Raw genomic sequence first — 26467 nt, 5'->3', positions numbered from 1 at the left:
GAAACTAGGGGAATTTTCAAAAGGAAGTTATGAAGGATTTTCAGCAGAAACTCCTGAGGATTCACAGAAAAAAACTAAGAGGAATACCAGGAGGGCTCCTAGGAAAGAAGTGTGGAAGATTTTCAGTAGGAACTTGTAAAACATTTTTAGACGTATCTCCAATTATAGGAATTCAAGAAGAAATTCTTGGAGGGAACTCCTGTACTACTACTGGAACTACTGGAGGATTCACAGAAGAAGCTCCTAAAGGAATCTCACACGCTCAGAAAACCGTTCTGATGAACGTGAACAAACAAACGCAAATATGAGAACAAGCAAATATACACCGTGAACTGGAACTAGTTCCAGCTGTCAATATAGGCGTTCTAGAGAACGTGAAATCTAGTTCACGGTGTACATTTCTTATTGTTGTTATCGTTGCTATGCATAGTTCCCGTTTGTTCCTGTTGCCGTGACTGGGAGTGCACGTATATCGGAACGGATTTTTCTGCGTGCAGTTGGAACTACAGGACAAATTCGTGGGCGAACTTCAGAAGGGTTTCCTAAATGAGTGCCAGAAAAGAAGACACTAAACAGTATTTACCCAGAGGTTGTGAAAACTAAACAAACATTAATATCAGGCAACAGACAACATAAAACATTCAGTGAATCAGTGGTACATTTCTTGTTTGACGGAAACTTACCCCCGACTGGAGTTTGAAACCATCACGTCATGGCACTCACAATACGTTTGAACGACGAGCACGAGGCTCACGAAGAACCTTCTGAAGAAAACTTTGCGGATACTCTTGAAGGGAATTTCAGAAGGAATATATAAATGAATCTCAGATGGATCTCCTGGATGTATTTCACTCTAGGAGAAATTCAAGGTGGGCATCTTGATTGATCTCAGAAAGTATTCCTGGGGTTTCAGATGGAACTCCTGGAGTAACGTAGAGGGGTTATCCTGGAAAATCAGTTTTAGGTATCCGAACTAAAACTTGCCATAGAACTCCAAGAATAATCGTATGAGATGGCCTAAAAGAATTCCAAAATCCCAGATCAAGGAATTCGTTGGGAAATTTAGAATTAGTTCTTCAGGAATTCCAAGAGTTTAAATAGACAATCTCACGAGATTACGAGAAAGATTCCTCAAAGAGGTCACATAAAAATACTTCTTTACGACTATTTACTAGATTAGCAAGTGGAATCCTACGACATGTAATCCTAGAAACATTCTAGGAGAAATTTCAGGAGGAATCCTTCGAATACTAAATCCTGAAAGAACCTATAACTCAATTATGTGTCAAATAACAAATTGACTGGATCTTTCGTAGTTGTATGTACATACATCTATGATGCTGGAATCAACTTTCTAATTTAACTGTCAGCAAAAAGAATCAAAGAAAAGCATGGAAGAACCTAACATTCCTTCTGAAGTTTTCATTAAGAATTGGACTCAGTTGATTCTTCGAGAGGAATCCATTTTCCGAGTCCTTTAAGTCAGACCGGACCATCTGTTTTTCAATGATTTCGAGAAAATGTCCTGCAAGTACTTGACATTTCAAATCTGTGGCATTATTTTCAGATATATTATTATTCTTTTATGTAATTACACATCTGCGTCAAAATAACGACGAAAAGTTCAGCTTTAACAAATGCTACAGCTTATCTTTACCTGCCCGAAAAATCGCGTAGTCCACTCTGGCTGAATGTCGACCAAGTGCTCGGTAAATTCGAGAATTTGATGATTTGATTACTCTTGCACTGCCGTGAATCGCAAGTCAGTCCCATATGCAAAAAGTAGGCATTGATAAAATGGACTCTGAAGTTTTCAAATTCGGTTTCTATGTGGAACTTCAAAAAATCGCCATGAATTGAAACCTTTTGCGATCATCATGAAACTTTCACACATTGCTTCAAACGTGAAAACATAACAGTGAAAAATATAAAACTGGCTAAAACAGCGTTAGGTTTTGTATTGGAGGGTACACTAGTTCGTAATGGGACTGACATGCGATTACATTTCATTATGGGGCAATCTGACTTGATGTTGTTTTTCAATTTTACTGAACAAACTATATATTTTTTTCACGCAGCTGAAAGATCATCCGAAGAAAGATCGAAAACGGCCATTAACTCATTTTTGCCCAAAATGCAGATGGGACTGACTTGCGATTCACGGCAGTGCAGTAAGCTGAAATTTCCAACTTTCATCTTAAATCTAGAATGATTGTATGTGAATGTCATCATCATTGTAGTTAGCAATCTTGTTAAAATCGTAGCATTTCTACATTGGTGACAGTGCTGTGCAATTTCAGGATGATTAGGTAATGCGTAACGAATCGTGATCCCCACTACAAATAAAAGAAAACGCTGACTATTAAAATTAAGAGAAAATCACGTCAAAGTAACTCACGTCTCAAGTAGCCCTCGTTCAAGGCTTTATCACCAACAACAGCACACACGATACACACGATGAAACACGAAGCTCTGACTGCATGAATTTTTGTTCTGCGCCGTACATTCATGGCGTGCTATATATTTATGTGTTTGTCGCGCCGTGCATTAATACCAAACAAATTGACCCTTATTTTGGCCAAACATGATAAAGGGCATTTAGCAGCGAGCGCCATAATTTCTGCGGTAATATTCATGGTAATAATTTGAAATAAATCACAGTGACTTTCATGTAGCCAAAACTTCCACTAACGACTCTCATTTGGCATGTGCGTTCTTGAATGCTTTGCACAAGACTTATTGGTATAATGTAACTGTAAACGTCTTTTTTATGTTAGTAATACTTATCGGCTTACATCAACCATCTAAGAAAATCTTAAGATCGACATTTTTTCCAATTTTTGCATGTGTTGTTGGGTCTAAAAATGTCATAAAAGGAGTGTCCGCTTATGGAATATCACAAGCGATGATGAATGTGATATTAGCAGTAATATTCAATAGCCAAAGGTCACCTGCTGAAGCTGATAACATTTTACAGTACAAAGGCCCAATTGAGTAAGGGAGGAGGACGTTCTTTCACACTACGTTTGACCAATGGTTTGATAATCTTTATTACAGCAACTTGTTACCTGTAATCGGATACAACACTATTTGTGCTCGGACTGCGCGCACTGCGGAATGCTTCAATGTTACGATAAAATTCTATCAATACAGCAAAGATTGGTTTCGATTATTCCTATATGTGGGTGTGTTTTTATGCTACTGACTATTATAGTTTTCAATATTGTTTTGTTTTTCGCTAAACTTTTGTTAAACAATCTATACTTGCTCGTATCCTCTGTTTTAGCAGCTGAAACCAAATGTGTTCGCTGATTATGCATTTACTTTTGTCAAATACTGTATTACTGTAATAGCGTCTACGCCGTTATAGTTTATAATCTTCTTTCTGCTAAAAAGGCATTTCAAAACGTATGCTTTTGATTTAGGATTGACTCTTTTCCTGGTTGGAATCGGTTGCTGGCTAAGGGTTGTTTGAAAGCGCTGGATCGGATCACCTAGTTACCTCTAGTAGACGCGTTTGATTGATTTATTTCGTATTTCTAAAGTGAAACTGGAAAGTTGCCGAGTAGCAGCTGTGTCATGGTTTGGTTACAAAAATTGAACGAGTTCTGCTTTGACGTCGATTCGACGTTTCCCAAAAGTTTGCAAAAAGTTTCAAAGTTCTTCCATTTGTTAGTAACATTTTTGGGTTTTGTTACGGTTGTAATGACTTCAAAAACTAAAAGTGTTATTTGACGCGACACGTCTTAAATGCATTCGTCCAGAGTGAGTATTCCTTCCTCGTTGAAGTCACGCAGGACGTCCAGCAAACGCTGTTCCGCTACCGGATTTCCTATGGCGATGTCGATCGAACCGATGCAAAGCAGTAGGGCTAGTAGTTCCGATTGCCTGCGCGAAAAAAATCATCTTCGTTAGGTGATCAAATCATACGAATTCCGCGGAAGCTACCTACCGATACTCCAGTTCCATCTTGTTCCGACTGTACCCCAGATCGGCCTCCACATCAATGTCCAGCTTCCGGCAGGAGGCCTTGAGCAGGTTGTAGTACAGATCGAGCAGCCGAGCGCCGTGCTGGCGCCGGATGTTGGACGGAATCGAAGAAATCAGCAGCAGGGCCAAATCGTTGGTGGGCCGACTGTAGGTCACCATCTGCCAGTCCAGGATGATACAGCTATCGGTGCCGTCCCCTTCGGCCCGGAACAGCAGGTTGTTGCACCAGAAGTCGGTGTGCGTGATCAGTCCCATCGGTTCGATCGGTTGCAGCAAAGTTTCGATCAGTTCTTTGGTTTTGGTGCGAATCTTGTTGAGGGCTTTCAGCTCGTTCTCGTAGCCGGGTTTGCCCTCGAGGAACTTGGTCAGCTGGGGCATTCCCTGTTCCACCAGCTGCTGGTAGCTTTCGGTGGCCCGGGTCGTTTGGAACAGGAACTGGAATGTGTTTGAAGAGTAATCAGGTTATGACATTGAACTTATGAAAAGGAGGGAAGACCCTACGGGATACTTCTCGTTGACGTCGACCTTCTTTTTGAGTTTAAGTCCAAGAGACAGAGCGTGGATAGCCACGATGGCTCGGATGGCGGCTTCAGTCTGGCTGACCGTCAAACCCGACGTGAAGTTGGCTCCCTGAAAAAAGGATTGAGTTACCAAGAAATCGGGAAACTTGAGAACGATTGTGTCTATACCTTATATCCAAGAGAGCGCATATCTTCCAACACCAGGATGCTCTCCGGTGGTTCCGGACTGCCCTGCGAGGGGCTGATGGCCGGTGCGTACTGAGTGTAGAAACAGGTCGGGACCGATACCAACATGGTGGCACTGTCCTCTTTGGCGACGTCCGACTCCTGGAAGGCGAGTAGATCGGGAAGGATCTACTCGGGAAAGCAATTACATATGTTTATTGATTGATGGTGTTTAAAAAAGGCGTAAAATGAAACATTCTTGTGAAAGACTCTAATATCATTTTTGTTTTACAGTAAGTCAAAAATATACATATGTTAATGTTTCAAAGAAATTTTGCGATTCATCAAACCCGTAACATCATTGAAGCTCTATAAATATAATTTCTTTAAGACACAAGCAATTCTTCCTTAAGCTTCTCGAAACTTTTCGGAGAATTATTATTTTTAGGTTCCTTGAATTCATAGCCTTGAAGCCTTGGCCATTTCTTGAGAAACCTCTAAGAGTTCCTCTGGAAGTTTTACACGAAATTTCTCCAGAAGTTTCAGAGGTTTCAGGAGCTCATCCTGGTTTTTGTTTGGAAAGAATATCTGAAAGAATGCTAAAAACATTTTACCGGAAAATTATTGAAAATTTTTCGAGTTTTTCGAAAAAAATATCTAGAAAATCTTTGGGAAGTTCTTCAAGAAGTTTCCGAAAATTTATTCCATATTTCCTTGAAAAAAAAAATACAGAAGATCCTCAAGAAATTCTTCGGACAAAACCTTGAAGCTCCTCGGTAAAAGTCACCATGAATACATACCTCGGGAAATGACTCAAGATGTTTCTCGGGAAAATTCATCAATAGTAAAAACAATCTTCGTCGATTTTAGGTGAAAATTCTCCAAAAGTTACACACAAACATGGAAAACACTCACTTAATTTTCGAAATTCCACACAAGCATGGGAAACACTCACTCAATTATTGTGTTTCTCTCAGCTACTCACTTCCACGCAGTTGGTATCTTCCCCAGTCAAGTTTTTTTTTCCTCTACCTTGGAGTGTTCTACTTCTTTGTCGAGTCACGAGCGAAAACAATCGACGGCTGAATGAATCACAAAACGAATATGAGTGTCGAAGGCAAATAGAGCAAACATAATAAACGGTTGTTTACATTCAGATTTGGTAGGAATGCATTCGGTTTGACATGGCAAATTTTCCTAATACATAAGAATTCATGAAGGATTGCTTGGAAAAAATCCCTCAAACAATTTCTACTGGAATCTCTGGAGAAACTCATTGTTTGATCCCTGATAGAATTCCACATGGAATTCGTGGGAGAATTTTCAAAATAATTCGTAGAAAAATCGCTAGAAAAAAATGTTGTGAAACCTTTGCATGAATATCTAACTACTTAACTGGAAAAAGTTTTAAAAATCTCTGGTTACCCAAGTAACAATGAATGCTGAACAGTGAGAGTATTAGCTGAACAATAACAGGTTAATGGTGACAATGGCTGAACACAATAACAGCTGAATATTGGTCTGAAGTATGGCTTGTTCAACCTCTTTAATCAGCAATATGTACATAGATGGCTGAGTATCAAGTTGAATATAATATAATTCATCTGGGTAACCAGCTTTAAAACATACACCAACATGCAAAATTAATCATCTGTTGTTCAATCTTTAATCAAATAATTTTTGATAGCTGATCCAAGCATGGTTTTCGTGAAGTCCACATCGCTTCTTCAGCCTCAATATACATTTAGTTCAACTTATGTTCTTGACTATTCAGACACATAAGTGTTTTCGAGGATATGTATACAATTGTGTGTGATGTAGGTGCTTAGGTGTTAGTTAGTTAGTTAGTTTTATTTTTTAACAAAAATTTAGGAAGAGGGAAAAGCCCCTTTGAGTGATTTCCTTTTACTCTTTATGAAATCGTTCTCAAAAAGGCATAAAAACTCTTCATCTTTTCACAAAACATTTACAAAGGTAATATAATAACTTATAATAAAGGCTCAAACGGCATAAATCCATAGCAGAGCCAAATCTTGAAAATGGGCCAAAAATCCTAATCTTGAATGAAAATGTCATCTACCGCTGAAATATCTTGCAAACTCTGAAACGAAAGATTTAGAAAAAAAGGAATATCATACTATATAGGAAATATCATTCAAAAATCTATAAAGTATTTTCATCAAACAAAGATTTTTGCTTCCCAAAATATCGCGAACAGATTCTGGAACCCTGTGATGATGTATCCTAATATCACCAATAAATTTAGTTCTAGGTACAACATATCTAGAACAATTAAAAACAATATGTTCAATATCTTCATAGGTTGAGCAAAAATCACATAAATTTGAATCTTTTATATCAATACGATATAAATGACTGTTACATATATAATGATTAGACATAAGTCTCGAAAATGTACAAATGAAGTTTCGTCCAACAAATAAATTTTTAAACCATAAATTTTGATTAACTATGGGCCAAATGGAATGACACCAACGTCCCTTATCACTAGAATCCCATAAATATTGCCAACTTATTAACGACTGATTTTTCAACTCCGTAAAATATTCAGATGAAGCAATTTGTCGACGATATTCAACCCCATTACGAACACCTAGTTTGGCTAAAGCATCAGCTTGCTCATTACCATAAATATTAGAATGAGCAGGAACCCACACAAATTTGATAACAAAACCCTGGAGATGTAAATTATATAGTTCTTCTTTCAACTTCAAAATCATATGATGCGTTTTAAAATTAAAATTAGTGGATTTGATAGCATTCAAACAACCTAAACTATCTGAACATATAACAAAAATATTTGGCGATAAATTTCTGATCAAAGTACATGTATAATATAATGCACTTAATTCAGCAATAAAAATTGAGCAAGGAGATTGTAGTTTGAAAAAATATGTAGAAGAATAATTGTAAATACCAAATCCAGCTACATTTTGGATTAATGAACCATCAGAAAAGTAAAATTGATTAGGGTCCAAGCCAACAAATTTACGTTGAAATAAAATAGGTGCAAAACGAGGATATTCATATTTTGGAATTTGTTTTAGTTCATGATAAAGAGACAAATCAACTAGAGGATGAAATGAATGAATATCAATACTATAATTATGGAAATGACATAAGGGAACCGAACTTGGTATGATATTTACCGAAGAACAATAATTAAAAGAATCTAAAATTCTACAAGTAGGATTTATTTCAAATAAGTATTTTAAAATATTAACTACTGGATGATTATTATTGAAGCATTGCAACATAAATTTGCTATTTAATTCATTGAAACGAATTTTAAGAGGAAGGATTCCTGATAAGACTTCTACTGTTTGAGTATGAGTAGAATTCATTAATTTTAAACAAATTCTTAGACTACGAAATTGAATTTTTTCAAGTTTGGAAAAATGCGTTTTAACAGCACTAGCAAAAGCAAAACATCCATATTCCATAACAGAACGAATGGTTGTTTTATAAAGTGTAATTAAATCTGAAGGGTGAGCTCCCCACCAAGTCCCTGTTATAGTTCTAAGAAAATTGATTCTTTTTGAACAAATTTTTTGTACGTATTGAATATGTTTATTCCACAATAATTTTGAATCAAACCATATTCCCAAATATTTATAATCATCAACTTGCTCGATTTCATGACCATTAAGATACAAATTAAAACTGACTGTAGAATGTTTACGTGAAAATATAATAAATTTGGTTTTTGAAACTGAAAATGTAAATCCATTGTTATGAGCCCAAACATCAATATTGTCTAACGTACATTGCATAAAATGTCGAATAATTTCTCTGTTTTTACCACTGATAGATAAAACTTTATCATCAGCAAATTGATAGAAATAACATCCATTTGGAATAACTGATGCCAAATCACTTGTAAATAAATTATATAAAAAAGGGCTCAAACAAGAACCCTGGGGAAGTCCAAAGTAGCTATATCTAATCAATTTTGAAGAACCATTGTGATAAAAATGCATAATTTTAAAAGAAAACAAATTATATATAAAATTACTTATTAAATAAGGAATTTTGAAATTATTTAATTTTTGAAAAAGTAAATCAATGAGAACAGAATCATAAGCTCCTGAAACATCCAGAAAAGTAGAAACTACATCCTGCTTCTTATTAAAAGAAAGATTAACTTGGGAGGCCAAAAGTGCAATACAATCACGAGTACTAGATCCTTTCCTAAAACCAAACTGCGATGAGGACAAAATGTTGTTATTCTCAGCCCATAATTCAAGACGATTTAATATCATTCTTTCCATAAGTTTCCGAAGGCATGATAATAAACTAATTGGTCTACGACTATCAACAAACGAAGGATCCTTACCCGGTTTAACTATACTAATAACCTTAATAGCACGCCAGTCTAAAGGTAAAATATTCTCAAAAAGAAATGAATTATATAATGCTAATAAATGTAATTTTCCATCAAGCGGTAAATTTTGCAGCACTATGAATTTTATACTATCAATCCCTGGAGAAGTGTTATTTGTTATGGATAGAGCTAAGTTAAATTCTTCTATAGAAAATGGAGCACAAAGCTCAGGAAAGTAATTATATGTTTGATGATTTTTGAAATTTATAAACGGAGGAACAAAATCTGGACAAATCTTAGATGAAAATTTATGAATCCAATCTTCAGAATATTCCAAAATTTTTGGAGAGGAAGAATTATGATTTCGCAAATTTCTGGCAACTGACCATAATGTAGATAAAGATGACTCTCTATCAAGATTTTCTACAAAATTTTTCCAATAATTTCTTTTTTTGAATTTAGTCATTCTAACAAATTGAGCTTCAGCCTTACAATATAAGAAATAATTTTCCCTAGAGCCAAAACGACGAAATTTTTTAAAAGCATCTGATTTATTTTTTAAAGCCAATGAACAATCACTATCCCACCAAAATGACAAGCGTTTATTTTTAGATGATTTGGAAAAATTCTTAAATTTTTGAGATTTACATAAACTACGAATTAATATTTCACAAAATAATTTATAGTTTTCAAGTGAAGATACAGAATAATCAAAGCTGATTAATGAAAACGAAATGAGATCAGCAAACCTAACCCAATCCACATTTTTGCACAGATCAGGAACACATGATTCATTAGACGGTTGATTATTATTAGAACTACAAATTTCGATCAAAATAGGCAAATGATCACTACCATTAGGATCATTAATAATCTTCCAGGAAGAAATAAATGATAAGGAATTAGAACAAAAAGATAAATCAATACATGTATGATGGACAGGAGGAACCGAAATTCTAGTGAATGATCCATCATTAAGAATATTTAAATTGAATTCATCAACCATATCCATAATCAAATTTCCTCTACCATCAGTTTTATCACTCCCCCAAGCAATATTATGTGCATTGAAATCTCCAATTATGTAAAATGGAGATGGAACATTATCTAGAATGTATTTAATATCTGATAGTGAAAACGATGAATTTGGAGGAATGTAAAAACATACAATGGAAAATTCCATGTTATTATATTTTAAAGAAACAGCAATGTATTCAATTGGTGGAATCAATGGTAAATTTAAATATTTGAACTCAATTCCATTACGAATACCAATTAAAACTCCACCAGATGGAACGTCTCTATCTTTTCGAATAATGTTAAACGAAGAAATATTTAATTGTTTACATTCCACCAACCAAGTTTCATTTAGACAAAAAATATCTACATTATGATTTGATAATAAAATTTTTAATCTGTCAATTTTAGGTAGTATACTACGACAATTCCACTGCAATATATTTAATTTGTTAGAAATTATGGAAGCCATTAAAACGAAAATAAGGAAGCAATGAGGGGTCCAAAAGAATTCAATTTTTCAAGAAGGGAGGCGAAAAAGGGTAAACATTTTTTAATCAAATTTTTCCAAAATTCACTAAATCCTAAAATATCAACAATTTGTTCCAAAATGTTTAAAATAGAACCTTCATTTTTTTCAACACTATTTGAAGAATGATTATTATTATCATTTTTATCGGCTAATGGTTCGTGGCCATCTACTCTTTGAAACCCAGGTATTGTTTGAGAAGGAGATTTCAATGACGGAAAATGTCTTTCAGAAGATGTAGAAGGACATGGATTCAAATTTTCATTGTTTCTGCTAGATAATAAATTATTTCGTTTTCTCTTAGTTGGCGGTTTGTATACAAACTGATTAGAAGTTTCATCAAGTTCATCATTTTCACAATCAGATAATGTTTCATAAATATTAGGGGTAGTAAAATTATCAGTGTTCTTTAAAATTTCTGAATAAGATAATTGGTTTCTAATTTTAATTTGCTGGTTGAATTTTTTTTGGTTAGTTTTGTAAACTGAACAATCTTTGACTGAATTATGTTGTTTTTTGCAATAAATACAAACATCAGAATGTTTGACACATTCAGATGAAGAATGATTTTCTCCACATTTGGAGCATTTTGGTTTGTTGGAACAAAAGCTAGATGTATGTCCAAACAAAAGGCAATTAGTACAATGCATGAGCTTTGGAAAGTAAAGTCTCACGTCAAAAGTAACATTATTTACTGAAATGATATCGGGAAGTACTGACCCAGCGAAAGTAATCCTAATACAATCAGAATGAATGTATTTAGAACTATTGCCATCAAAAAATAATTTGGATAACCGATGACAATCTAAAACTTTTACTGGAGGGATAGATTTATTTTTGAAAATACCCAAACCAAAATTTGAAATATCTTCACAAGATAAAGTTTCGTCATAAATGACTCCACTTATTTCACATGCGTCGCAAGGTGCGTACACACGGTACAAATTGCCAAATAAATCAGATTCGAGGAGAGCATTAGCATCACCTCGAAGGTGCTTAGGTGAGTGATTATAAATCAGGAGGTCCGAGTTCAAGTCCCAGTTTTTCCCACAGATTAATGTATACATCTTTTCTGGAAATAGACGCTGCTAATGGTAAAAAGATGCTGGGTCATTAGGCCGAAGGTCATTAGGCCGAAGGCCATAAGGCCGAAGGTCATTAGGCCGAATGGTCATTAGGCCGAATGGTCATTAGGCCGAATGGTCATCAGGACGAATTGAAAGTTAGCCGTTGTTTTTACCTTTTCCAACAATTTTTGACAAAAACTAGTTTAACAATGGAACTAGAAAGAATAGCCTATGTTTCAAAGAAGGAAAAATTTATGAATTGAATATCAGCAGTTTCAGCGCCAAAAACTATTTCAGCAATGATACTAGAAAGAACAGCCTATATTTAAAAGAAGGAAAAATTCATGGGTAAAATATCAGTAGATTCAGCATCAATAAAGTATCTTCGTGCCTGTCACACGATACACACATGCAAAATGGTCATTTGCAGAGGAAGCTCTCAGTTAATAAGCTGAGAAGCAGGCTTTGTCTCAGTGGGGACGTAACGGCAAGAAGAAGACCCAATGACCATTCGGCCTGATGACCATTCGGCCTAATGACCATTCGGCCTAATGACCATTCGGCCTAATGACCATTCGGCCTAATGACCATTCGGCCTAATGACCATTCGGCCTAATGACCTTCGGCCGAATGGCCTTCGGCCTAATGACCTTCGGCCGAATGGCCTGACACCTGGTAAAAATAGGCTCAAGAAAGTGTTTTTATTTTATTTTTACACAATTGATAAATTTAATTGGTTGCTGATTAATCGCATATTAAGCCTTAAATCAGCCTTCCAAAGAACGTCAAATCAGCTAAAGGTTGAATAAAATCACCAAAATTAGATGTTTAGGAGCTGAATAAAGGATTGTATCTCTTGTGCTCAGCTTTTGTTCAAATGAAGGCTGCTTTAAAATAGTTGGAGAAACGTCGAGGGATTTCCAGTTTTCGACTATTCTCACAGCAAAAGACAGGAATTGTTTAGTTGCTCTGAAAACGTAAATTTTTGCTTAAATATTGATTAACTGATTTGTTGAAAAAAAAGAGAAACTTTAAAAATGCTTTTGTAATACGTCTTTGTTAACGAAAAGCTTTAGAAATTGTGACTGAATTGACACAAACAAATTGAATCTGTACCATATTCTCGTAGCTCCTCGAAATATTTTAAGCTGCTCGTTTTTTTTTTGGAGGAATTCTTATTTACTTAGCTTACAAGTTCCTGTTTTTTAGACTTTACTTCAGTAAATTAATTTGGGAAAATTACCGAAAGCATCGGGAAATTGTTTCATCGGAAAAGTGTGTTGTCGCAGTTTATCCGAAAAATTATCTTATTCAAGAGTTCCTTCAAAAATTCGCCCTGGAGACACATCGAGAAACTCTTCGAACGAATGCTCTTGAAGGTCCTCGGTAATAATATCCAGGAATACCTCGAGACATGACTCAAGAAGGTGTTCGTCAAAAATTTGTATCAATATAGAAAAATTGCTCTAGCGTTGAAGGTTATCAAAAATTCCACATAAGCATGGAAAACACTCACTCAGTTTAGGTGTTTTTTCACTCAATTCTAACAATCCGAGCGAGTTTGTATCTAATTGAACGATTTTGTCTACTACTTTTGCGTATTCTGCTTCTTCTCCGAACTGGACGAAGCTAAATTTTACCCTGTGTGGTATTTTGGTTACCCGATCAGCATCCGATGGTAGATAAAAGCTATTGGCTGAAAAATTAGAATGAATAAGTTCATCATCATGAAGTCTTGATCAACTTTGGCGGATATATCTAGATTCATATTCTAGTTCATCATTGGATAGCTCTTGAAGTCCTGATCAACTTTACCGAAAACGAAATTCTTCTATGTGATATGATTCTCTAGATGCATATAGAGATAAGTGATATTTCAACACACGAGCACTAGCGTGAATTTTTCCATACACAAAAATGTACGCAAATTAAAAGGCTGTTCAGATTGTATATGCAAATATTACCCAATGGATTTGGGTAAAACGGCCAAATCATGGGCGCTTTTCATAAACCACGTAGACAAAAATTTGGACATCTCAGACCGCCCACCCTCCCCCCTCGTAGACTTTTGTCCATACAAAAATTTTGAAATTTGTGTGGAGCGTAGACTTTTGCCAGACCCTCCTCCCCCCTAAAAGTCTACGTGGTTTATGAACAGCCCCATGATGAAACTAACAACCGGGGTAAGAGTGCACATATTTTCCCGCAAGTTTCACAACTACATCTACAAAAAGGCACGCATACATTTGAACGTGATTACTACTATGTTTAGAATGTTTATGGCTCACTAGCACCATCTAGTGGATGTTTTTGAAATCAACTATTTCACTGTCGAATAGTTCATGATGAACTGATGAACTTTATAAAATACGATATTCTTCTATGTAGTCTGCTTCTCGGGATACAGTTAACTTAGAATGTCTAAGGCTCACTAGCGCCACCTAGAGGATAAACCTAAAATTAAAAAGTTCATCATCGGATAGGTCTTGAGCAGGGGCGTTTAATTTCGTTTCAATGATACACTTTCATGCAACATTTGAATGAGTCACTTTATCTGTTTGACACACTATTCGAGTCTTTCTTTTCGACTCGGAAAACGTTCTCAAGCATCGTAGCACTCGGTAGTCTCTCTTCGGGGTGGCGTTGCCTGTGCTTCACTCGGCAGAGCAGTAGTGCCTCACTCTTGCGCGTTAGTCTCTCAATGGTTACGGGCGCCGGTTAATTGGATTTGAGCGGTCGAACTTGTGTTCCTTTTCCATAAAGCATAATGATCATTCTATTTACGTGCACCACTATTTGAAAAATTGTTTTAGGTAGTGTTTTTAGCACATTGAAATTTTTCAATGACTCTCAATTGAAACGAAAATCCAAAGTGTTTCACTTCAATTTTCAAACACACTTGTTTCAGTAGCAATAATGAACGAGCGTGTTGCAGTGTGAGTTATGAAGCATCGCAGCAGTCCCGTCGCATGGGAAACGATTTGCTACAGCTTTCGTGCGTCATGTTTTTCTTTCGAAATTGCACGTCCCTGGCTTGAGTCCTGTTCAACTTTGCCGAGAACAAAATTCTTCTATGTAGTCTGATTCTCGAGATACATAAGTTTAGAATGTCAAAGGCCCACTAGCACCACCTAGCGGATATATTCAGAATCAATTACTTTACCATTGGATCTTGCATTGGATAGCTCCTTGGTGCCCTGATGAACTTTGCTGAAGACGAAATTCATCTACAGAATCAGTTAGTTAGCAATCGGATAGCTCTTGATGTCCTGATCAACTTTGCTGAAGACGAAATTCTTCTATGCAGTCCGATTCTCGAGATACAGAAGTTTAGAATTTCTAAGACTGACACCTAGCGAATAAACCTAGAATCAAATTGTTCATCATCGGATTGGTCTTGGAGCAAATATGTACTGAATAACGTACTATCGCAGAGTTCCTGACCTCCTCAACAAATTTGCGGAAGATGTTAGATGTCGGGGGCCCGTGGCGTAGTGTTCACTCGTTCACTTCATAAGTGGATGGTCATGGGTTCGATCCCAGCCTCGACACTTGCAATTTAGAAATCACTCGAAGGGGCTTTTCCCTCTTTCAAAATTTTTAGGTAAAAATAAATAATAACTAGATGTCCAATCTCAATATTCATGCGTGCATCTACTTACGCTGGTGTAGAACTTGATCTCCCTCAGGTCAAACTGTGCCTCCGTCACGAAAAACCGACTGAACGGATCCTGCGGCAGCAGCTTTATCACAATGTCCAGATGTTTGCTGATGACATCCTGGAACTCGTATGCCACCGACACCGACAGGATGTCGCTCAGATTGTTCACCCCATCGTGGCAGCCCTGTTTCACCTTGAAATCCTAAAAACAATTGAGAATTCATTGTCTATCTATAAACTTGAAATATTTGAGTGGATACTTACTGTAATCTTAATCCCGGATCGCACCTCGTGGTGCTTCTTCAGCACCTCGATCAGCCAGTCCTCGTTGATGGGCCAACTTTCGGAACTGAGCGAATCCTCCTCCGTGTCGGACATTTCTGTATCTGCTGCTGTGCAACGCGACGTCCGTTAACAGTGACCGCCCGTTGCAGTCTGAAACCAAAACAAAACCAGAAAACGATTCCGTTACAACTCAAACCACGACCAAATTTCTATATAGATAGACCCTTCTCTAAGTTCTATCATGTGTGTAGGCAAGGCACCGCGTCCAACGGAGCACAATATTTCACGGTTCAGTGGCTTCGTCTAATGCTTCACGGAAAACACTGCACCCGCCCCACCCATAGACACTCATACCTAGGTAGGAACACGTTGTTAGTTGCACCATTGACGGCGACCGACCGGCATTGATGCGACTGTCCGCCCAACCGACGACCGTGGTCCGATGATGGCGATGGGGCGTCACACTCCATGACCTTCATTCTGAGGGTATATTTTCTATGTAATTCGCATCTTGGAGCCCACATACGGCGGCGTGGTGGACGGACCCCCTTTCATTGCTTCTCCTTTGTGCTTATTTTTAGATCACCTCTGATGACTTTAATTTTATTATTAGTTAGTTATTTGTAGTGCTTTTCCATTGAATGAGATCATTGGAACTCTAGGACGTCTTAATCGATATTTCTCATTGTGGCTCTATTAGAAAAATCGAGGCGGTTGTCTTTTCGATTTCAGGATTCAGGATCAGTTAGCAATCCCAATCCTAACAGAATAACTGTATTCAACAAAAAAAACTCAGGCAAAATAACATGGAATGAACGCACCGAATCATCTAGTTGAATAACTAACTATTCTTTCTGTAGGTAGGCTATTGCTGTCTTTGTGATTTCTGATTCGCCTTTATCTACAGTATCTACTTAACACCAGAGAAGACTGAATCTCACACTCGTCACTTATCATAATTTGCAATAGACTCGAATGCCACTACCAAACGTGGTAAAGTGTCTTTAATAAATAATAATAATAATAATAATAATTTGCAATATCACAACATCAAAATTTGTTTTCAATTTGCTGTCAGACTTTGCTCGGGAGCGCATTACGCAGAGTGCCCTGTCTACGGTAAACTCTCTCACTGTGCTCATCATGCATCGCTACTCAGAGAGATTGACTCTCTCGCGCGCAGTACGCCTGAATCCAGTGTTGGGAATACTCACTTGCAAGAGTGATACTCACTTGCATCTATGTGCATCTTTCAAAAATGATGTTTGAATGGCTTTTAGATTGTAGTTTAATCTAAAAGTTTGCGGGATAAAGTAAAGGTCATAGACGCATACCAAAGTTGTGAGAGAGCTGTGAGTACGAGGTGAGTAAAATTTGTGTAATTTATACTCACCTTGTGCTCACAGCTTTCTCACGGTTTCGGTATGCGTCTGCAACCTTTACTTTATTCGGTAAACTTTTAGATTAAACTACAATCTAAAAGCCTTTCAAACATCATTTTTTGATAGCATGCTTCTGAACTGAGTTAGAAGCAAGTGAGTATAACTTTTTGCAAGTGAGTATTCCAAACACTGCCTGAATCACACGCAGCTTCAGCAATCTTCGCTGCGAAGTGGTGAAGTATGAAATCATTCAAATGGGTGTCATTTCGGTCGTGATATGCAAATCGGTTCGTATTACTTTGTAATCCCTTGAAGGTGGAACTCGGAAATCGAATCTAACGATTCTCTCGTGATGGTCACGATAACTTGCAGCTCAAATAGTGCTACCTTCTTAGAAGTCTTCCCAAGGTATTTGAGATAATTCTCACTTAAGGATAAAGTTGCCTTTTTTTCTCAAACATCTTACTGAAAGTTCTCTAAATCTTTAAAAATGCTTAAATTCAAGTATTTGAGAATGGGCTTAGTAATCGTTAGCATCAGTTCCTTCATAAAGGAATCTAAAAAAATCGTTCTCCTTGATTCCCTATACGAACCAACATCGTCTACGACGACACGTTATGGTTCATTAATGATTAATTTCTTTTCGGAAGCGTAGGTACCCGTTTCCTCATAGTACCTTTGCGGAAAAGGTACACCTCACTGGCGCCACTAAAAATAACGAGACTGTGTTGTGAACACATACCTACATGTCGGTCACAACCAAGACAAGACGGAGCATTCACCGAAGCAAGACACCCGGGTTCCGGTCCTCCCCCGTATCTGTGGTCTCGAACTGAAACTATATTTAGGTCCCGGCGTTTCTTCTTCCAGGTTCCATCAGGTGGTGGTGGAACCTGTGAATAGCTTTTCAATCAAGCGGTTGGATGAATAATTTATCAATTTTCGGTGGTTTTGTTTATCATCATCGTTGTGGTCGTTATCATTTGCTCCAGAATGGGAGCCTCATCCTGCCCAAGTAAGTGGGAGCCTCAGTTTTCCCGAATAATAACCGATATTGCTGCCAGCCAACCATTATCTGTAATGATGGGCTGGGGTTTTGCTTGTTGGAGCACCACCCAAGGGCGAAGTTGAGTGGACGAAATGGGGAGGATAGCAAAGTGATTTTTTCTGTCACCCCGGAACAAGGGGAGTTTGAGATGTGAGTGTATGTATCCGAAGTGTCATCCATCACCGTAAATTAGATTAGGATATTGTATGAGTCGCACATTTTCTTAGTTGGAAAAGTGATCCCCATTGCCGTTAATGCTGTATGTTCATATTTTGAAATGTGTGCTTGAATATACCCCAGAGAAATATATGGAAGAATCTTTAAGGTGTTTGAAAGTTTTTAAAAAAAATATAAGAATGACTTCCATAAAGTCTACTAAATCTGTGCGAATGACTTCTCTGCACAATGCAGAACGGTGAGATCGTTTCAAAAAAATATTTTCGATCTTTTTTTTTGTGCGAATGAGCATGAAAACTTCCAATGCGTTGTTTTTCGACTAATCAGCCGATGTGTTATGGTTGAACATACTTACAACCTGCAGTTCATAGGCATCCAATGTGATGAAAAAAGAACAAATTGAAATGGAACAAAAAACCACGTAGTTCTGGTTGGGATTTGAACCCACGGCTCCTCAAGTTCGTTAGATTGGGCGCGTTAACCAAGTAAGTCACAGGACAGGTAACAATTCTGCGGAGTAGAAAATCAACGAATCCAATGTCAACATCATCCCATGCTCTTTTTCTCAACTTTCCATCTCTTTCGGTCCTCAGATGTCCACTTTCAACACTCTCTACGAACAACAGTGACGGCTCTCACTAGCTATGTTATGTGTCTCATTACTTGTTAACTGGTGAGCTCGTTCCATTATTTATGTTGTGAAAGTTTTTATGAGCTTCCTATTAATTACGAAGCGCTGTAAGTGAAGTTAGCTTGAGATCATCCATTTTAAGGTATAGCATGAAGACGTTACAGAAACTGTAATGTACAAGACTTATCATTATAAAAGACACCACACCGTCTTCAACCAGATGTTGCACAGACTGAACGATCACTAACATTAGACAAATGGCTAGTGTGCTTGAAACAAAAACAAATGTTTAGCCGTTAAAAGTATCAAACAACACTCGTTTACGTTATACATAAAAAACCATGCACTTCTTTCAATTACCTAAGCATTTCATGCATATTTTCACCCTTTTTTCCGAAATCATACCTCAGAAAACGTCTTGAAACGCCTTGAAGCCCTTCTGAAACTCACTTGGAAGCCCCCCTAAAGTCCCCTCAATTAACGGAATTCAACTCAACAACGAAATGGCTTCTCTTTCTACCATGACATGCAGTCGTTGGCTGCAAATTAAGTATGCTTTGAACTCCTTTCGGGCGTAACGTTGGACAATTAACTTTAGATTTGTTTATTTGAACTGTATGACAGTACAGGTGATTCACCTTAGTCAGAACTGTCAAACGCTTGTGTTTTTTTTCAGTTACTACTTATATGCAGCATTACAAATTGATTCTAGGCAGGGGATCCTCAGAACCAGCATTATTTCAAAATTAAAGAAATTTAGTTTTATGTTGGTTCTCACAACCTCTCTTACAGTTCTTTTTTCCCTCTCTAGCACCTAAGGAGAAAACGATGAAAAGAGGATGACAACCAGGGGTGGGATAAATCACTTGCAAATGGTTACATAGATTGACAGTAGTGAGCTGGATGCCTTCTGGTTTTATACGAGCATGTGAAAAAGCTAGTTGCTCTATATTAGTTTTATGTGGTAGTTTTTTACTTTGCACCTTTGGTATTCCATAAAACTATTATATAACTTCTGCTATAAACATCTTCAGATGAAGACTTGCCAGTAGTCACGAATTGGTTTTATTACTTATTATATACCATTTCGATAAAACTTGCATTTGCGGTTGTTGTCGGAGAGAGTTTTTTTTGTAAACAAATATACAAAACTGTGAGGCAATGTTTAAAACCAACAAAAGATTTCGTGGCCGTAACATAGACCAAGAAGTGATCATGATGTGATAAAACCGTTAGTTCTATTATGAGCTCAGTTATGACCATCTCAGGAGGGTTAGCCCTATTGGAGAAATCATCAGGAACACATAGTTTTATCAGAAAAATATGTCGCCTAGCCGAGATAATGTTTGTAAATACAGAAAAATCATTACTCAATTTTATGATTCCACGTACAGCTTAAGATCAAACTTAACGATTCATCACGTTTCCGTCATTTCATTTTCAGAAAAATTACATAATGTGTTTGAAACTCCATTATGTTGAAAAACCATTTTTTGCACCCAATTCCACCGAGTAAATTAAATGCGTTTAACTTCCAATTAATGCACAGTTTGTGTGGCGCACTTATTTTTTGTCATTATCACAGTCACATTCACCACAAATTTCCCTTGGCATGTCTCCTAACACGTATTAAATAGGGAAACAAATCGGAATTGCAGATCGGCATCTTTCCAATTGATAGCTGGATAAACAACCAAGCACAATGTATTCTGACGATCGAACATTGATAGTGAAAAAAAAGGAAAACAAATATTTGACAAGTCAGAAGATAGTTTTATTTAGAAGGTTGTATCGGGGGGCTTTAGGACATTTGGTCGAATGACATTTGGTCGAATGACGTTTGGTCGAATGACATTTGGTCGAAAGTACATTTGGTCGAACGGACATTTGGTCGAATGGACATTTGGTCGAAACCTATTTTGTGGAAAAAAGAAGCATATGACATTTAGTCGAATGGACAATTCGTCGAATGGACATCTGGTCGAAAGGTACTAACTGATGAAAAGAGATTTGAGTGAAAAATAATATTATAGATTTCGGTATCATAATTTATATGTTACATACTGAACTTATTTGGTTGAAAGTACGTTTGGTCGTATAGCAATTTAATCGTATTTAATAATATTAAACATTAAATAGAAAATATTTTAATCCAGTGTAGTTTTCGTTGGCATTGTTGAAGTAGTTCATTTCCCATCGAATATTTCTCTTTATTTTTAATCTCGGCTCTTCTTTCAAGTTTCATTATTTCATTGCGTTTTTGTGTAGAACATACTGGCTTTTCCATCAAAGGTTTCTCCTTCTTTTCAACATATCCTGTTCTTTCAAGTTTGTTATTTGTACTGACAGTGGACATTATGGTCGTTTTTTTTATCAATGATTTTTCCTTCTTTTGAACATTGGCTGTTCTTTCAAGTTTCGTATTTCTACTGTGTTTGAATGTTATAGCTGCTGTATTTTTATCGTGTATTTTTCCTTCTTTGAAACATAGGCTATTATTTCACGTTTAATCCTTTTATTGCGTTTTCCTGTATCAACTGCTGAATGTTTAAGAAGATATTTCTCCTTTTGAACACAAGCTGCTCTTCCGCTTGGTATTTGGATCTTATAGCTGCAGACTTTTTCATCAGAGATTTTTCCTTCTTTCAAACATAGGCTGTTCTTTAACGCAGTGCTGCATTTGAAATGAAAGCGAACCAAGATGCTGAATATTATTATCCACTCAAATCTCTTTTCATCAGTTAGTGCCTTTTGACCAGATGTCCATTCGACGAATTGTCCATTCGACTAAATGTCATATGCATCTTCATCCACAAAATGGGTTTCGACCAAATGTCCATTCGACCAAATGTCCGTTCGACCAAATGTACTTTCAACCAAATGTCATTCGACCAAACGTCATTCGACCAAATGTCTTTCGACCAAATGTCATAGATCCGTATCGGGGATACGATAATAAAACTATGATACAACCCGAAATCCTAAGCCGGTTTGCATACGAAGCCCTGTAGATCATAACAAGACTGGGCCAACTAGCCAGAACGTTGGCCATAGGAGGCATATGAGAGCTCGAGAGGACTTTCAAGTCGGCATCAATGGTTTTATGGTTAGTGGTTTTGAATCGCTAAAAAACTTCGATAAAATCAAAATAGTTACTTGGGTTTCTTGCCTGATACTAGAAACTGATTCACTTTCAATCTAGTACTTCACCGATTGCTTCCTATTGCTGCTGACTTAGTAACGGAAAATCACTTGATAATAACTTGTTTTATTATTATAAGAACAAATCAAGCACAAAACATTTATAAATGCATAATAACTTAATCAGTATTGTTGAGTTATTGCAAAACAAAATTAGTTTCCTTTTTTTCTGGAATAAATCAAGCTATCATTTGGGACCTTTCCCGTGGTCTGCACAAAACGAGACCACCACCATTCGATTCCTTGTATTTTTTTACATAGAAATAGGTATTTGATGCTTTTCCAAACCAGCGGCTTCTAAAAGTTGCCATTTTGGGTCCATTTTTTCCCACTGTGCACTGTGTGTATATACAAATTCATGCGGATGCTGGAGTGTTGGTAGGATATGGTTAGAAGAGGGTTCACACATTGGTGCATGAATGCCAGGTGTAAGTAGATAGATTTTTGTGTTTATTACTCTGATGATGATGCGGCACAGTTCACGTGATTGCATAATTCGCAGGCGTTATCTGATAGATTGACACTGTGCTGTGAAAGTGAGAAGGAAGGGAAACGGATTTTTCAACCCGTTTCTGGTTCTAGCGTTGTATATGTAGAAAGGAGGGAGAAAGTATCTAGATACATGCAAAGTAGGAAGAAAGGAACGGGCCAGCGATTGAACCCAGGAACTTCTGTGTAGGAACCAGAAGCGGTAGAACCTAGACCATCAAGCTCAAATATGTTTGCTATGATTGAGAAACTATACATTTTATTCGCATCTCTCTTATAATTCTAATGTATCTAAATATATCTCATGTTGATATAAGTCACAACAGTTAATATCACTATTATCGGCAATATCCCGAAATTCTCTGTCTGTAAGTAACGTGCAGATTTTACGAAAGCTTTCGGAAAATTTCCTTCCAGAATATTCTGGAATAAATTAAATTGAACTTCTATCAAATACATATACCTATGGGTAGTCTACATAATATGGTGGTGATACAAATCTAATGGGTGGTCCCAGTGAACATAAAGGTGATAATTGAACGGGCTCATATAGTTGATCAAATTTTTGCTGTATAGACAACTGAATTGTATACGTATATCTACAGCATTTAAGATATTCTTTAAATTTCGACTTTAATTGCAACTCATTATACGTACTTTTATTTCCCTTAATTGTGTAATGAACTCATGACGCCTTCCGACATAACACAATTCAACATGCATAATAAATGTCTTCGGTGCAATTGCCTCTAGTCATACCCTGTCCCATTCACCATTATTCAAATTACATTTCATTACCATACGAAGTGCCACACGTACCACAAAGAGCTTCATCCACCACCCCTAACCCATGTAGGAGAGGGGATGGGATGCTGTTAAAGCTTGACCAAAAACTTCACTACCCGTGCAGGAGAAAATAGCTGAAGAATACCAAACACAGGTATGGAAAACCGAATACCTACAACCTGAATGAGGTATTAAGAAGCCCTGCATACGAGGTAAAATACCTAAAATAATAAATGGTGTGTATTCTGTGCATGACACGTGAATAATGACATCAGGTATAGCAATACTTATATAATAATAGGCGATTTTTCCATACAAATAGTGATTTTTCCATAATTGAATAATACCTCAAGCAGTCCTCAATACCAAACCACTAACTTGTTGAGTAAGGTGGCCCACACTTATATGAAAAACAAAAATTTCGAAAAATGCCAAGTCTTACCTCCTGAATCAGTTGTTTTGGACTCCCAGAGGCTACGTTCAAAATTTGAGCAAAATCGGTTGAGCCTAAGGGGGCGCTCAAAACGCATGAAGTTTGTATGGGAAAACTTGGCCAAATGTATGCAGAAATTTTAAGTTTTCGAATTTTACCGCTAGGTGGCGCTGTAAGCATTCAATCATCAAACCCTTTGGTATTATTGTAGGTGACTATATGCCAAACAACTTTGTCGAAGACCGCAAAGTGATCCAACGTCTGTGAAAAAAGTTATACCCTAGGTAAAGTGAGGATAAACTTTATTGTTGTTTTTCCAATACATGTGAAGGAATAATATCAATAATGAAATCTCAATACTTTGCCTCACTTTGCCTAGAGTATAACTTCTTTCACAGCCGTCGGATCACTTCGCGGTCTTCGACAAAGTTGTTTGGCATATAGTCACCTACAATAATACCAAAGGGTTTGATGATTGAACGCTTACAGCGCCACCTAGCGGTAAAATTCGAAAACTTAAAATTTCTGGATACATTTGGCCAAGTTTTCCCATAAAACTTCAAGCGTTTTGAGCGCCCCCTTAGGCTCAACCGATTTTGCTCAAATTTTGAACGTAGCTTCTGGGAGTCCTAAACAACTGATTTAGGAGGTAAGACTTGGCATTTTTCGAAATTTTTGTTTTTCATATAAGTGTGGGCCACCCTATTGTTGAGGTATTTTATCAATACCTACAAAATACCAAAATGAGTTATTTCCAATACTTGGGTAACCGACCAATACCTTGTCTTGGTATGAACCTGACTTCGGTATGCTGCAGTTATGTGTCAGTTATTCGTTCCTACTCGGGTAAGCACACACCCCCGGAGTGTTTCATAATGATGACACTGTTGTTGTGGTTTTCGCCGAGTCGTTCGCACCTAGGTACATACTTGATACGGGTCAAGGCCATTCCAAATAGTTCTCTCGCTTGAAAATATCCTTTTTTTGTTAGTGAGAACTGGACTGCTCTCACAACCCCTGCTGTTTGTTGTTCGCTCACTCACTATTCGAGTGTAAATTGCTCTCACCCGTCCGGCGGCGGCTCAATCACTAACACTGATTGGGTCATACATTTTGCACACTCACTTAAATTAGGATGGTTATTACTAAAGCAGGACACAGCAGTCACCCGAAACAACCATCTCATCATCATCAATTTGGTGTTGAGCGGCATCAACCTCGATTAACTATTAAAATGTTCAATCACTTCTGAAAGCCAACCGTAACTGCGTGGACCCCTCACTCACTTACCACCATTCATTGGAGAAATGAATGCCAAAAAAAGCTGAAACTTGTTTACCGTTTATTCACTGCTATGCTATGCTCCACATGGTACTAGGTGCTGTTTTTGCCACAATTTGTTTCTCCCTATGACTCGGTTTTTTTTATTATCTTCTCTGCTATGTCTACTGGTTGATGCACTGAAGTGATGTTTACCGATGCAGAGGAGACTTTTTGATGAGCACTTCCGTTTTTTTGTACTACCGTACGAACATCCGATTCATTTCACATTTTTTTTCCTCAACATTTGTGTTTTGGGATGCACTTACACGCCTGTTTGTTCATCGATCACTGACTTTTTCTCTATTGTTCCAGTTATCCGCTGTGCTGGATGATTGGTGAAACTAGTGTGGTGGTCTTTCCGGATCGTAGCTGGTTCGGAAGTGACACACCTCTCACCTGTAATCAAGCGAAGCGAACTTTACACTCTTTTGAACTTCACAACTGTTCGATTATTGAGAAGCTGTGTTCTTGTGAATTGATGGAATGGTACTGTGATGCTGTTTCCTATCATGTGGTACTGCTGCTGTATCTGGTTGTTCTCGGTTTCTCTGTTCATTCACCTGAATGGAAATCAATTGTTCATCAAACGTTCCGCTGGGGAAAAGGGTGAAAGGTACCCGAGTAGAGGAAAAGAGCTCAATAATAGCATATTTTGATATGGAGATCAAAAAGTGATATGGGTTTGATTGACATAAAAGATAAAAGATCTAAAAATAAAATCAAAAATTTACTCCTGAAACATCATCATCATATAATATTTAGATTTTGTAAGATCTAACCAATAGCAGCGAGCTATTCGTTTGATCTTGAAATATCAAATTTTGATATTGTTCAGATGTTGCAGAAACATTTTTCAGATATTAATTTCAGATCTTTTATCTCTTATATCAATCAAACCAATATCACTTTTTGATCGTCAGTATTTCACCTCTACCCGGGTAATCGGCATATGCAGTGTTCGAGTAATCCACCTACCACCTTTCTATCACTGTATAAGTATCTTGAATCAAACTACTGCTGAACACGTCTGTCAAACGCTCGTGAGAACTGCATTACCTATAACTTATTTTACATTTATAACTGGTTCTCTATGAAGTATACCTACACAACTTTACTGACTCGCACTCTGCCATATTGGAGAAATCGTCATCAATGATGATCTCTCCCGTAGCGAATACAACAACTCGTTATAACTCTGAAGCCATGGGGTCATCATAACTTCTAGGATCTACGTAACAATTACAGTACAATAACGGACGTAACACTAGCACAATTTCCATCGACCACGCGTTTAACGGTTGTTTTGAATTCATTAGGTTGGCAGTTTTGCTTCGTTTTCCTTGCGATTTGACGTTCGACAGTAGCGGTTTCTGTAGGCGTTGTTGCACAAAATCGTAGACGTACAACATCGTCTTCA

General features: G+C 37.2%; 2 protein-coding genes across 8 annotated transcripts in view; one reads left to right on the top strand and one right to left on the bottom strand.

Annotated features, from left to right (window-relative positions):
* The window catches only part of LOC109408278 (E3 ubiquitin-protein ligase RNF19B), a 289705-nt gene that overhangs the window by 212104 nt on the left and 51134 nt on the right, over positions 1-26467 (top strand). The gene's annotated exons all lie outside the window — the stretch shown is intronic.
* LOC115269328 (uncharacterized oxidoreductase dhs-27) overlaps positions 2033-26467 on the bottom strand; it is a 38639-nt gene continuing 14204 nt past the window's right edge. Inside the window, exons 2-7 of the mRNA XM_029877951.2 lie at positions 15560-15730; positions 15297-15497; positions 4680-4865; positions 4492-4620; positions 3953-4425; positions 2033-3888 (exon numbers count right to left, since the gene is read on the bottom strand). Of these exons, the coding sequence (XP_029733811.2) occupies positions 3747-3888; positions 3953-4425; positions 4492-4620; positions 4680-4865; positions 15297-15497; positions 15560-15673 (1245 nt within the window). The 5' untranslated portion in view covers positions 15674-15730 and the 3' untranslated portion in view covers positions 2033-3746. The remainder of the gene's footprint in view (positions 3889-3952; positions 4426-4491; positions 4621-4679; positions 4866-15296; positions 15498-15559; positions 15731-26467) is intronic.

The sequence above is a fragment of the Aedes albopictus genome, chromosome 1 (assembly GCF_035046485.1).
Source record: "Aedes albopictus strain Foshan chromosome 1, AalbF5, whole genome shotgun sequence".
Taxonomy (NCBI): Eukaryota; Metazoa; Arthropoda; class Insecta; order Diptera; family Culicidae; genus Aedes; species Aedes albopictus.
Note: the sequence above shows the minus strand (reverse complement) of the source record. Positions and strands in the feature narration are given on the sequence as shown.